This window comes from Diorhabda carinulata, chromosome 1, assembly GCF_026250575.1.
Source record: "Diorhabda carinulata isolate Delta chromosome 1, icDioCari1.1, whole genome shotgun sequence".
NCBI classification, from domain to species: Eukaryota; Metazoa; Arthropoda; class Insecta; order Coleoptera; family Chrysomelidae; genus Diorhabda; species Diorhabda carinulata.
In genome coordinates, this window is record NC_079460.1 from 9,696,972 (window position 1) to 9,711,976 (window position 15,005).

A 15,005-nucleotide genomic window follows, 5' to 3' on the forward strand; every position below is an offset into this window, starting at 1 on the left:
ATAAAGGACATGTTACGTTATAATTTATTTTGGGCTCAGTATTCTTCTAATAAATAATAATTCATTGACTGTTTGTTCATGGATATTGAAAGAATCTTTTATGATTTGATATACATGTAAATGTATGTTGAAGTGCGATGTCGTTTCATTATAGTCTGGTCAATATAGACATTTAAAATAACAAAAATTCCCGGGGAGCCAAATATTGGTGGAGAGCTGGGGCTCGCCATTACAAATAAAATTTTAAAAATCGATCCTATGTGTGCTACAAAAGTTATTCGAGGTCAAGGGTACAAATTTGAGGTTTTTTGAATTTTTCTCAAAAACGATCAATTTTATCAAAAAATCTCAGATCAATGTTATAGATCTTAAAATTCTCTAAAAAATTGTTCTTACGATTTTTTTCTTAAGAGTTACTGTTCCTGAATATCGCGATTCTAAGAGTCACATTGCACATGATATGCACACATTTACCGCGACCTGTGAGGTAGTGTACTTGGCGCGTTTTTTTACCGTGTTTCTCCCTGTAAGCCTACTCCACTAACTGTCATGACAAATTTAGGATAATTTAAGGGAACAACACCCATCAAGTTCTAGATATTACCTTATTCTTGATATTGATTATTGGGTTAAGTATTGTTTGAATTTATTTAGATATTTTAATCAGATTCATATTCTTGAAACTCTACTTCAACAGTCATGTCTTCTCCGATTCCTTCTTCTTCCTCTTTCTGGATTGATCAAATGTGGCTGAGTCATTAGTCTCTTCATTAAAATCACACAAATCTTCCTTTATTGTACTTAACTGAACTTTTGAGCAAGGCTAACCCTGGCCGTTAGCACACACTGGAGAACCGACTTTTTTACAACCACCATTGGCCACTATAGCCTTTGCACAAAAAAATAGTGTTGTTCAATAGTCCAAACCTGAGTTCAGTTGATTGCCTAGCCATGTTTGAACTTGATAGTATACTCGATACAAGTGTTAAATAGCAGATGCCAATTCACACTCAAAATTAACACGTTCAAGAAGAGCCTTTGAAACATCATCAAAACGATCTTTATCTTATTTCAACAGGCGTTCTTTCTATTTTAGTGTGGTCATGTTATAAATTTTCGCGTTCTAATACGAGATGGACTTATTTTTGAAGTACTAGTCTTCCTCCTCACGGTGTCTTTTTACTGCAGCGATTGAAATTTTCCGGATGTATCATTTTCTGCAATCCACGTGTATTGTAACGGATTTTTGAGTTCTAGAAGGCCATTTGTAGAGAATTTTAAGATCTACAGCTTTGGTTTGAGTTTTTTTTTGATAAAATTTATCGTTTTTGAGAAAAATTCAAAAAACATCAAATTTTGACACTTGATCCCAAATAACTTTTGAAGCACACATAGGGGGATTTTCAAAAACTTTATTTGTAATGGTAACCCTAACTCTACAACAAATTTGGCTTTCTGGGAATTTTTTTTTATTTGAACATTATTTTTATGTCTCAATTGACCGGATTATTATTTTTGTAATTGAATTATTTATACATGATATGGAATACGCCAACCTCTTCATTTATGTATTATCCATTTTACAAATCTTCTTCAAGTCTTGAATATCAAATATTTGAGAATGTAAATAAAATAATGTTCAAAATTTTTCCGTAAGCGTCTTGGGAACATTTTAGCTTCCAATTAACATTTCTTACATAATCAACCAATTTTTCTATTTGGTTTTGTTCACAATTATTTTGATATTAAATAAATCAAGGAATCATCATTCACTAATTTACCGAATTACAATTTTACAATCCACCTCTCCTTTTCATTACTGTGCTAGTTAATCTATCGGGTGTAATAATTTCTATATATCCCTTCTTCTGAAATACATCTCAACATTTTCTCATCCCTTTATCTATAAACTAAATCTATATTACCAGGTTTAGCTGCCGCATACAAAGCTGGTAATAGAAAACACCATTTCAAAATATTACTCATATTTCTTATTAACAACTGGCCAACTGAACGACCAAATCCGCTAATCTGGGAATGGTCTAACCAGGTCACGTTTGTATTTTATGGCTCATTCTTTAGGAAAATAGGATTAGAAATATAGAGATTAACGATATCTTTCGGTTAAAGTTATGTTCATTGATTTTTAAGTGTGTTCATTATATATTTATTTCGAGCATATATGGAAAGATACCTTAGTCATCAGTTCTATTGGTGAAAGGTTATTGATTAACTTATTTTCAATTAATAGCGAAGTACTTCTAGCTAATAGTTTTATTCTATTTATTAACAAATGTTTGAGTTTAGAAATCATTTAATTCAAAGACGAGTATTCGGAATCATGAAGACAAATTCAAAGTTTTTAAAATTTATATTTATTTGGAAGTAATATTTGAACATATCTATTGAGGGATTCTTCGAAAATAATGCATACATTGTACCCCAATATTTATTATTGTGCATAGAATTGACCGTTGACCTTTTCCTCGTTGTGTATTCTTTTATATAAACTCCTGTTTTCGAGTGCTAGCAGATTTACTGGGATGGTTCCCATAATGGCTAGTACTGCTTATTCTGATACAGAGAGGTATACACTGCATACTCTAAGAGCGGCTACTTTTTTGCGTTGGATGTCAATCGGCGTAGTTTCTTCCCATTTATCAGCTCCGTACAGAAGAGTTGAGGTTGTGACTGACATCAACAATCTTCATTTGATGGCAGTCAGAAATTTCTTCCTCGATATTTCTCATTAGTCGGATTAGAATTTGTGTGACTGTTGATGATTTTTCTGCCCATTTTTTATATGTTCATCAAAACTATTTTTCGCATCTAGTGTGAATCCTAAATATTTCATAAATTCTTTCGATTGGATGAGGAGCTCTGGATGCGGTCAAATGTGGTCTTCTTGGCCAAGAAGATCGAATCGGTCTTTTACGCCACTAGCGATAGTCTACAGTCGTTGAGTTATCGTTCTCAAAATCCGCATGGTGCTAGATTAGCAATTTCATCGACATAGCCTATGAGGTAGCATCCATTGGGCAGCTCTAGTCTAAGAATATCGTCATAGGATATGTTCCAAAGCTCTGGTCCTAGAACTGACCCTTATGCGGCTCCAGGAAATACTCTTTTAAATATCAGACCAACCCCTGTTTCATAAGCCAGCTGTCTGCTGCAAAGGTAATTCTCTACCATGCGAAACTGGAAACATTGTATTTATTGATTAGGGATTTTACTATAGTCTCCCAACTCACCAACTTAAAAGTATTCATAACATCGATAGTTGCCTGTAGGATAATCTCCTTCGATATTCTTCTCTTCTCACTTAATTAGGTTGTGTTTAAAAAAATTTCTTCTTTTCGTTTCTCAGATATTACTGACGGCCGTTCCCAGCTGCTCACCTGGAACATTTCAAAATTGCATATAATTTAACCATATATCTGAGTATTTCTTACTTTTTTTGCGATAGAGACAATTGATAAGAGATTCATTTTTAAAAAACGTTTCCTGACAAACTACAATGTAGTTTTTTTTAATTGTAATTTCAGTATCTTCAAATTTGGTGAAGTTAATGGAAAGGAGACATAGGCAACTGTTAGTTCGTTGTCATTACGTCGTATTTTTAAAGAATGATTCTATATCACCGACTGCACGTGCTAGATTAAACGATTTCACTGAGCATCTCATTTCGTGCACTTTATCTATCTCAAAAAATTTGTGCTTTTTGGTCCAACTAGATCAATGTAGGTTGATTCGTTGAAAGGAGAAATAAGATTATGGCTGCTTGTGCAGAATTCATCAGTATATCTATATTTACCAAAATATTTTACGAACGATTATTCAACTCAGTTACTGCTCTTTTGAGGCGAGGTTATATTTTTATATATAAAATTTCCTTTCAATCCCCTAATACTTGACTTACATAAGGAGAGGGTTTCTCTTTTATTGGAGGTGGTAAGAAATGTGTTGCACTTACATATTTTTATGTAGAAATATTATTGGTGATAATAAGTTCAATATCTATAGAAAGTTGAATTGGATATATAAGAGTATATATATTTGATAAATTTCATCCTAATTCGAACATGTACTTAACAAAAAATTGAGGTGTTTAGTAACATTCGTGACTAAATGTAATATGTATTGCATCATTCATTATTGCCTTTCCGTGCACGAGCAGAGGTTGAGGACAGTGGGAAGGGTGAAACATGAACAGTATGAATAGAAAGGAAAGACTCGAGTGCGGCGACGTAGTTTACGCTTAGTAACAGTCTACCTTCCTCAACTAAGTATTGGTTAACGGTTCCGCAGAGCTAGTGGCTTGAAGCGCCTCTCTTGAGACTCGGTCATACACCTTGGTTGACCTGTTGGTCCTCTACCTGCAGCAAACATACACACGCACGACCGTCATTGTAGTACAGTCAACATAACAGGCAAAATGTGCCTTAATTGGGTTATAATACCCGTACATAATTAATTTATGAACTACGTTGGTGATGTCATATATCGTTGTATTTTACACACCATACATTAATTGATTCGAAGAAAATGTATTCACTCTCATTAAATATGCTTATGTACTATTTCTGTGTATTTATTAAAAAAATTGAATGGCGTTATTACAGAAATACTCATAAACCGCTTATAATTTTTATTTTAGAATTTTAATACTCTGATGAAATGGTGAATTATGAGCATGATCAACGTAAATTTATCCATTAACTGATTTCTATTAACATTTCTGTTCGTCACAACACATGTACAGATTGAAAACAATCAATTCTGCTTAAACAATTTGGAACTTCTACTTGCGTTTATTTCTTTATTTCTAGGTAATAGTAATGGAAGTGAGAGGTTTAAAATCATTATCGCCAAATCGAATTGTTTATTGTACTATGGAAGTAGAAAATGGTGAAAAGTTGCAAACTGACCAAGCAGAGGCTTCCAAACCCATGTGGGATACGCAAGGCGATTTTTGTACTACACACCCTTTACCGATTGTTAAAGTTAAGTTATATACAGAAAATCCTGGAATGTTGGCGTTGGAAGATAAAGAGTTGGGGAAAGTTATTTTGAAGCCTACTCCACTTTCCTCAAAGGTAAGGTAAACTTTTCACAATACATAAAAAATAAATGAAATGAAATGTTCCATATTATATTGAATATTTCAAATTATTTAGGCACCGGAGTGGCATAAGATGACTGTGCCCAAAAACTTACCGGATCAAGATTTGAAAATAAAAATAGCGTGTCGAATGGATAAACCGTTAAACATGAAACATTGTGGCTATCTGTATGCGATAGGAAAAAGTGTATGGAAGAAATGGAAGAAACGATATTATGTCCTTGTTCAAGTTTCTCAATACACATTTGCAATGTGTAGTTACAAAGAGAAAAAATCCGAACCTTCCGAAATGATGCAGCTGGATGGTTACACAGTGGATTACATCGAAGCTTCTAGCGGTAAGAAATTCAATTAAATTGAAAACAATAATTTAGCCAATTTATGGAAATCCAGTTGACATGTTTCTTAGATAGATGCTTCTATTCAAAGCCATTAATATTGACTTCAAACTCTATCCCTTACGTATTGACAGAAATGTCACCCTTCTCTTGGTAATGGCTTCAAATTGGGAGCCGAAAAAAGAATATTCAAAATTCCAACGCGGTTCAACCCATGAACATAGTTTTTTTGTTCATATTTATCATCCATCTTTTGAAAATTCTCGACGTTTCGGCTCCCACTTTGAAGTTATTATCAAGAGAGGGTTGTGGATAGGGATAGGGTGGTTATTCGTTCATTGGTAGGAAGTGATCAGATTCCGTGGCCCCAATGACACTAACACAATACCTGCTGATGAGCTAACCCCGTGGACCTTGTAATTATTGGGGACCTATTGGTGGGTTTTGGGTATGCGTGGAAAGTATATTATTGACGGAAGGGTTAATAAATGTGTGGAGCTCGGATGCACGGGGCATTTTAGAGGAAATGTTATTGTTAGCCGAAGTGGTATTGGAGCGAAATGGATGAAGAATGTGTTTCCAGGTTGACCGTAAACTCTGGCTATCGTCCCTTGTGTTCAGACAGTTTGGACGTTTCTCTATTTCGATAGTTTCTCGACTAATCCTGAACTTTAATTTCTTATTTCTTAGACCTTTTAATATGTTTATGTTTCTAAATGTTCTAATTCTTGATATTCAAGATGAACGTGATTTATAAATCAATATAAATAAGCAAATTGTCAGTGTCAATATCATATTTTGATAAAGATTTAAAGAAAAGTCGAAACGTCAATTTTTAAACAGAAGAGACTCAAAATCTAGAATATCTAGAAACGTAATCTTGGACTTGAAGGAGTGGGGTGATAGATTTGGTTCTATTGAAATCGATTGTGGGTCCGGTATGGACATGATACTGAGTAAAGGTGGAGGAAATATCGGAATAAGTGACGGGGGCAATCTGAGCAGGGGATTTCATATACTCCATGGTGTTCATTGGATATTTTATCTTTGATAGATTTGATTGAGAAAGTTTCTGATTGAGTTTGAAGATTGACTATCGTGGGATTTAAAGATTCTGCAAATTTGGTCTGTTACAAGTTTGATATGATGTTTTAGTTTTTTGATTAGTATTAGTATTAGTACATAACTCAAATCCAACCACTGCTATCCCTCAGTTATTTTTTTCAAGCACTAAACCTTTTAGCCTGAAGTCAAAAACTTTGCTATGTAAACAAACTAAATTTTTGTAAAAATTCAAATTAATAAATATTTGAATAAAGTTATGATTGTGGGTAGATGATTATTTGACATCACAAGGATATTCCAAAATTCATATTCATATTTGTTCATTTAGTATATCTATTTAATACCTTTATTTCCTTTGAAGCTAACTTGATGGTCGGAATGGGTAAGCGTAAGTTACCAACTTTGTAAATATTAGTTCGTACACAATTTACGTACTCAAACAATCATTTCCAGACTTGGAAGGAGGTAGATATTTCTTTAATGCCGTTAAGGAAGGAGACAGTATAATATATGCTAGCGATGATGAGAATGAATGTCATCTATGGGTAATGGCAATGTACAGAGCAACTGGACAGTCGCATAAACCAACACCTCCTCTTACTCTTCAAGATAAAAACTCCACAATATCGAAAATTCAAGGGGGTGAGCGATTAATATATAAATAATTATTTATGTTATATCGATAATACTATATTGTTAAAAGTAGAAGCAATTTATTTTCGGTAAAAATTTTTTTTGTTTTATTACTTTGGCATACCTACGGTTGAAACTCGTTCAATTCAACATTTAATGCGAAATTATTTGCAATCGGATGGTGAGTCAATCTCATAGTCGGATTTCAATGTAAGATGTTTAACGCTCGTTATATCTTTTACTTATCTATTTAAAACACTTCAATAAATTATTTATTACAACATATTGTACGCCTTGACATAACAAAATAATTATTACAACTAAAATATAACATATTCTGATTGGGCATTAATGAGACGTACAGTAAAATTCAGAATTTCCTCTTGTATGAATTATTCCAATGTTTACAGAGAAGTTTTTAATGATTTAGTAACTAAGAGAGAGGAAGGCAAAAAACTTTCTTTTGATACGGGGGATAATCTGCTAATAATTTACATGTCTCTCACAGTAGTGAGAATTGGATAAGAAAAAGTGAAATAGGTAAAAACATTGTTGGGGGTAGCATAGAATAGGCTACATGATGGCAAGCTGGAAAGAAAAATAGATCATGTTTTGTTTTATTTAAAGAGAGTTCAAGAAATATAGGTATATATGCATAAATATAAATGAATAATTGATATGATATATAATTACTGATTACAGTTTGTACAATGCTCAATGTTATGTATTTCAAACGAAAAACTTAAAGTATAGTAGTAGTAGTATAGTAGAGTTCCACAAAAGGAACTTATTGTATAGTTTTCTACCTATATACTTCGTTTACTTTTTTTGCTTTCGTTCTTTTTTGGCTTACGTTGTTACTTATTTTCAGATGCCGATAGAGCAAGAAAACATGGAATGGAAGATTTTATTTCTGCTGATCCTTGCCAATTTGATCATGCCTCTCTGTTTAGATTATTACAAAATCTCACACTGGAATATAGGCTAAACGATCCGTACTGTTCATTGGTATGTATAACAGAAACTTTTTAAAAATGCGAGGATAAGTATTATACATTTTATAACTTTTCTATTATTCTACACAGTCTGCCATTAGTATATTTAATTAACCAATATATTCACGTGGCTTTCTCAGTTGGACACCAAAATCGTAGGACCTAACCCGATTAGATAAAATCTTTGAGATATGTCAACTCACTTATGTACGCCGATAAACAAGAGCCTTTGATAATAATATTTAAATAAGTTGGAGTGAGAATGTAGAAGAGTTTTAATATTTTTTAATTTTGTAGGGGTGGTTTAGCCCAGGTCAGGTTTTCGTTCTAGATGAATACTGCGCCAGATATGGTGTACGAGGATGTTATAGACACCTATGTTACTTATCTGACTTATTAGATAGAGCCGAGAAGAATTTAATGATAGACCCTACCTTGATCCATTATAGTTTCGCGTTTTGCGCAAGTCATGTTCATGGAAACAGGTTTGTAGCTTATGATAGGGATTAAATAAATCGATTAATTGATTACAACAGTAATAACTTTAGACCGGATGGAGTTGGGAGCGTCACTCACGAAGAAAAAGAAAAATTTCAAGATGTAAAAGAGCGTTTACGTGTTTTATTAGAGAATCAAATTACAAATTTTAGGTAAGGTTTAAAAGATGCTTTTAGCTATATCAAGACACACTTACACAAACACGTCGTCAGTTCATATATAACCAATGCCACATAGCATTGATCACGCAGTCTTTGGCAAAACTGAGGAAAAGAAGGTTGACAAATGTTTGGCATGTACAAATTTCTGTAAACTTGTGGATAGCTTTGTAGTTGATAGTTACAAAAAAACCTATTTACACAACTACATGATAATATTGCACGTCTCATTAATTTTATGCATTTTTCCTACCTACTATTCATCATTTATATTAATCATTTGAAACAGTTTGTTGTTCCAACCAACATATTTGCAATTAGTCCAAATATATTAATTGAAATATATGTATATATATATATATATATATATATATATATATATATATATATATATATATATTTACAAATACTACTAAATTTTTTACAGTGTTATTCCTTTTAACATTCTATCCATTACGACTGATACATTTGTAATACGAAGCCAGGACAGGCGAGTGAGGTGCACGGAGCAGCTTAGCTATGTTATTTGATACAAAAATGGTTGAACGAAGACGACTGTGTATTCATGTGCATAAAGTAGTCTCCTGTCTGCCACAGCTCGGGTCTTGTTTGACGAGCAATATTGGGCAATCCTCCTAACAATTCCAAATAAGAGGTTTGATTGGCGCTCTGCGCTAAGGGTACTAATTCTCCATAAACTACGCTCTTAGTATCTAAACCTAATTCAGCTTTGTTTTGATGTTTGATTTGACTTGAAGACATTTTTGAGACAGGGTGACGATGGCTTTGACTGTTGCTTTGACTGTTGCTTTGATTATGGGTCATAACAATGAAAATATGGATATGTTATGTATATATTTCCATTCGATCTACTTTCTGATAGTCAGTTTGAATCCGAAGTACAAATTTTTTATTTCCAAATCTAATATCATCATCATATCACCATTTTTAACTGTACAAACAATTCGTACACTTGGGTGTTTCCCATAGCGTCATCTTTGTCTCTTTTCTACCTTAAAACAGTATTTTTGCCGATTTGACATCGAAATTTTTGTACAATGCTCACTTGAACCTAGCATTTAAAAAAATGAAACAAGAACAAAATAGCACCAGTAATAAATCAATGCTGACGAATAGAACAAGCAATATCGATATGACAGATGGCACTGAACTGATGACGATTTGCGCTATCTAACGTACGTAATACAAAAGCCCCTCCCACGGTAATCCTTTTCCAGTTATTATTGAATCCCCGTAATATTATGCTTTAAAAATTTACTACGATATTTAAACGCAGATTTGCTACTGCTGCTAATACTTTTTTCTTCTAATATTTAAGTTAAAATTTCAGTAATGCAAAAATATGCATGTAGATATTACATACTTAGAAATAGTTGCTAACGTAGTTTCTGCCAACAATGCATCTAAATGTTTTTGATTTTAGGTCTCTTCTGTTTCAAAATTAGTTTTTTTTGATAGTTTTTAAACTATCAAGTTTGCTTAGATCTTGAGGAAACGGTTCTAAGCAAACTATCCGGAAAAAAATGATAAATAACATATAACAATCAATTTAAAAACAAAACTGAAACGAAACATCAAAACATAATACATTTTCCCTTGTTATATATACAAGGACTTTCGCAACAATTATCGAATTATTGCAATAAATATGAGGACATAATACATTATTCAAATATTTCACTAAATTAAAATCTAAAACACCAGAAAACAAAAGAAGTAATATTATATATCAAGTGCATTGTACTAATTGTGACGCTGTCTACATAGGGCAAACATATCAGTATTTAGAAAATAGACTAAGAGGTCATCAATACGATAAAAAAAATAAAACTGCATTAACTAACCACGAAATATCAAAAAAACATATATTCAATTATAAAGATTAAAAAATTCTTTAAACGGAATCCAATACACGAAAAAGAGCATTTTTAGAAATGGTTCACATTCATAAGAACGAAAAAGCTATAAATGATAAAAAAGATCTAAATAATTTAAGTAAAATTTATAGCACTATTTTGTAAATTCTAATAAATTCAATATATTTGAGATGTGGAAACCATGATGTTTTGATGTTTATGATGAAGGTGATCTATAGATCAATATAAATAAGCAATTTTGAAACAGAAGAGACCTAAAGTTAAGAACATTTAGATGCATTTATATATATATATATATATATATATATATATATATATATATATATATATATATCATCAATCACTAGTCCTGGTTCTACAGAAACTATTTCTATGTCCGTACAATTAATTTCAACATAACGCAGAGAGCTACATTATATTGTAGGTTTTGTTTTCCTTTCGGACGTCCGGAAGGGGCTTTAAAGGCGACTCTTTCATTGTTGGAAAGGGTTTTAATGAAAGATATTGTCACACCAGTGCCTCCAGAAGAAGTTCGCGGTATGATTAAGAAATGCTTAGAAACTGCTGCCTTAGTAAATTACACTAGGTTATCATCTGAAGCTAAAATTGAAGGTAAATGGATTATTAATTGTGAAATACTATTCAAATGAATTGAAATCGATTTTTTTTTATTTTACAATGTGATATATTAAATTTTCAGATGATTTAAGGGGCGAGACCATAGTCTCTCCAAGTAAGAAACTCGATGACTTAATACATTTGGCTGAACTTTGTGTAGACCTACTCCAGCAAAACGAGGAGCATTATGCAGAGGTAACAAAGACTAATTAGCTAATAACTTGTGTAAATGTAACAATTATAATACGATAATTTTTACCGTTTTATCAAATTCATACACTATTATAAAAAATGGTGTTCAAAATTAATTATCTTAAAATATTTATTATAAAGGTTTTTATTATGAATTGATAGGTTATACTTTGTTTCTAAAAATTTTCTAAAATATTTGCTATATTCATATTTTCCCAATATCAATATTTAGTCATATAATCTGAAAAATATCCTGGATATAAAAGAAATTTAGCTTAGGTCAATAATCATGAAATCCACTACCAAAAAAGAAAAAAAAATGGATCAAATATAAATTATCTAGTTAGATAATTTACAGTTCTTTCTATCGAAACCAAAAATATGGAGATCTTTTACTGAACTTGCCTTAATGTGTGGTCACAGCTTTCCAGTTGAGGGCGTATCGGGAGACCCTCTCCAATCTTTACTTAATTTGATTTACGATCGAAAAGGAACGACACACTATTGAAAGAGTAATAGCTTGGAGTATCTCAACAAGACCCTTTTAAATAAGACTATTATATAAAGTTTTTATATTAAGTGACAACAAATTATTAATTATTTTACTTATTTATTGACAACAACCAACTGGCCAAATCTTTGTTTACTAAAACTTGGACGAAACATTATTAACTGATGTTTTGTCAATGTTTCTTATTAAGGGTACTAAATTTATTATTTCAATTTATTTGAATTCATTTCCTGTTCAAAAATAAAATTTTTTTAATCCGGAATACTAGATAGAACAATTTAAACGCCGAAGAATCTTCTCGACAATTGTAGACAATTGTTAATTATTAGATGTCTATCATAAAAATGGAAGACGAAGGTTAATTGGTAATGGGATCTTTTGTAGACTAATATGGAAGAGTTAGTTAACGTAAAGTGTGTTAAGGACTATACAATTTAGATAGGGCCCATATGCCTTTCTAATTAAATTTCATATTTATTCGTAAGATACATGGTTGCTTGTCATATTTCTAATGAAGTTACAGTTTTGGAATGTTTTAGACCATACTTCATTTGTGACATTAGGTTGTATTATTTTATAAAAGATGCTTTCTTGAAATCCTTCATTCTATTTTATCTTTCGTTTTTTTTTCTTAGTATTGGATAATAATATACATATGGCTGTTAGAGTTTTTGTATGTCTTTTGCAACGCCCTTTGCCAACAAGTCTACTTTCTATTATTAATTAATTTTTAACTGATATGATTGTTGTGCTATCTATTTTTTAAAAGCTTTCACTCTTTGGGAGGATCACGGAATTAGTTTTATTTTAGTTTAGGCACATTTCTAATGCTTATATTATTGTGGTAAGCTTCTCAGCGAATACTGAGGATGTGCTCTGGGAGTTTGAGTACTTATATATTTGTGTGTAGTATGGCCTTAAATGAATTATCCATCTGTATATAATTATTCGTGATTTGGTTCGTATAGAATTTATTTCCTGATTAGTGCACATTTTGAAAACTTTCTTTTTGATTTGTGACTTGAACTGATTTCAAGAATAATGTGGTAAAATATAATTTCTTTACTATTCCTTTAGATATCTTTTTTAGTATTTCGAAAGAAAGGAATTATTAATGTCTTTCGTGAAAGAATTTGGAAGATATCATCTAATAATAGACGTACAAATCTCAGTTTTTCAAGTAGAATAAATATAATGAGTCTGACAATAGATCATTGCAGATTATTTAATTATATGGAATAGCAGATTTTGGATCATTAAAATAAAATTTATGGTCCGTTGCTTTCATATCGATCCAAAAAATTATGAAAAACAATAATGTTTATATTTTGTGTTTGGTAGTGGTACTGTTCAGACTTTATTGTGTATGAATTTGTCAAGCATTGTTTATAAAAATATACATGTCTCAGTGGTAATAACTATAAAAAAATTAAATCGAATAAAGTAATTAATATATGTTTATTGGATGGTTTAATGTATACATTGTATTTTCAATATTTCCAATTTAAAAACTAGAGTGTCGGTTTTCAGCTGTTGTATTTCGTTAATTATATCAAATTTTCGTGCATTTTTTTTTAATTTCAAGAGAAATTTTGTAAAAATAAGTTTTATTATTGATTTTACTCTTGAAGTTGAGAAAAACACAAGAATAAGAAGGATTTCAATAAACACTGTGTGTAGCTTAACTAATTACTATGTTTTCATACACATTTCTGGCTTCAATTTGTAAAAATTATGATCAGGGAAGCTTTGAAAAAATGATTGTAAAATCTTAGGTGCATATTCTGTTATTATATCCTCCGATAATAAATTACATGATTCCATAATAAATTTGACTGCTAAGAAGTTTCTTATCGAAAAACTCAAAAACAAAACTTAACTAATACTTCGTTATTATTTTGTACCTAATGGTGTAAATGGTTTTGATTGAAAAGATCGGCCACAAAAACTGTCTAATGGGACAAGAGTCTTCTGCCATTATGGAGACAGCAAAAATTTCATAAAAACAGGATAGTTAGAATTTCTTTAATATAAGCCTCGAATGCAATCAGTCTACGGTTGTTTGGTATAATCAAAAAAAGATAAGTATGTTAAGTTATTGATTCGTGGTTCCTTTATTAATTTGCAAGGAATTAGAGACATTTTGGAAAATTTCAGTTACTAGTTCTTTCACTTAATGAACTGTAGTTTAAGTAAAATGTGAGAAAGCTCAATATAAAGCAATATTTCAAACTCGTTCCACGAAAAAATTGCAAATCGCAAGTTTGTTTCCTTCTATTCGCGTCTTTGATGTACTTTGGTTGCATCTCTTTTCAGTCACCTTCAAGAATATCCCAAAATCACTTATAGAGCGCTAATATTTCAGAAATATATTCTATAAATATTATTTTCGATATGGTGAACATCCATCTATCTAACGTCCATTTATTGATACTTATCTTAACTATTTGTTATGCAAACAATTTTTGTGTGAATATTTCAGTCAGGCTCACTGTGTTAACCTTTATTTTGTACAATCTGGAAACTTAGATAACTACCTAACCACCCTCCCATCTTTTTTTCTTTTTAACATATTTTTAAATATTTATAACCCAGAGTGAATTTTTTTGTACTTTTCCTATTTCTAGTTCTGCCATTTTTTCGAGACATTTGAACATTTGACAGAGCAGAGTGTGATGCGAATTGTACAATGCCCAGTTTTTTGTTTTCTCTGTTTGATTTTTTTTGACGTTCTTTCACTTTTTGCAAGCCTATCTGCTTTGGACTTCTCTTCCACTTCATATTGTTCATATATACAGCAGATAATCTGTCTCGAATGCCTCGCCCCAGCTCACTACCACTTTTTATTTCGTTATTTTTGATATTATTATTCATGAGGCTGCCTGCTATCTGTGTAGATTATTGTGTTTTTACTTGAATCACCACTCTATCTCTTTTGCGAATTCATTTTTAGGTTTGTTATATCTAAACTGTTATT

At 31.5% G+C, this 15,005-nt stretch overlaps 1 protein-coding gene across 15 annotated transcripts in view; it reads left to right on the top strand.

Annotated features, from left to right (window-relative positions):
• LOC130903863 (calcium-dependent secretion activator) overlaps nucleotides 1-15,005 on the top strand; it is an 87,300-nt gene that overhangs the window by 49,919 nt on the left and 22,376 nt on the right. For 4 of the 15 annotated variants that reach the window (XM_057816227.1, XM_057816286.1, XM_057816246.1 and 1 more), the window contains 9 exons: nucleotides 4,830-5,096; nucleotides 5,178-5,460; nucleotides 6,887-6,907; nucleotides 6,979-7,167; nucleotides 8,030-8,166; nucleotides 8,451-8,638; nucleotides 8,690-8,803; nucleotides 11,132-11,319; nucleotides 11,408-11,520. In XM_057816227.1, coding sequence (XP_057672210.1) covers nucleotides 4,830-5,096; nucleotides 5,178-5,460; nucleotides 6,887-6,907; nucleotides 6,979-7,167; nucleotides 8,030-8,166; nucleotides 8,451-8,638; nucleotides 8,690-8,803; nucleotides 11,132-11,319; nucleotides 11,408-11,520 — 1,500 coding nt within the window. Of the gene's footprint in view, nucleotides 1-4,829; nucleotides 5,097-5,177; nucleotides 5,461-6,886; nucleotides 6,914-6,978; nucleotides 7,168-8,029; nucleotides 8,167-8,450; nucleotides 8,639-8,689; nucleotides 8,804-11,131; nucleotides 11,320-11,407; nucleotides 11,521-15,005 lie in introns of all 15 variants that reach the window. The other 11 variants (XM_057816234.1, XM_057816295.1, XM_057816260.1 and 8 more) reach the window with 5 other exon arrangements.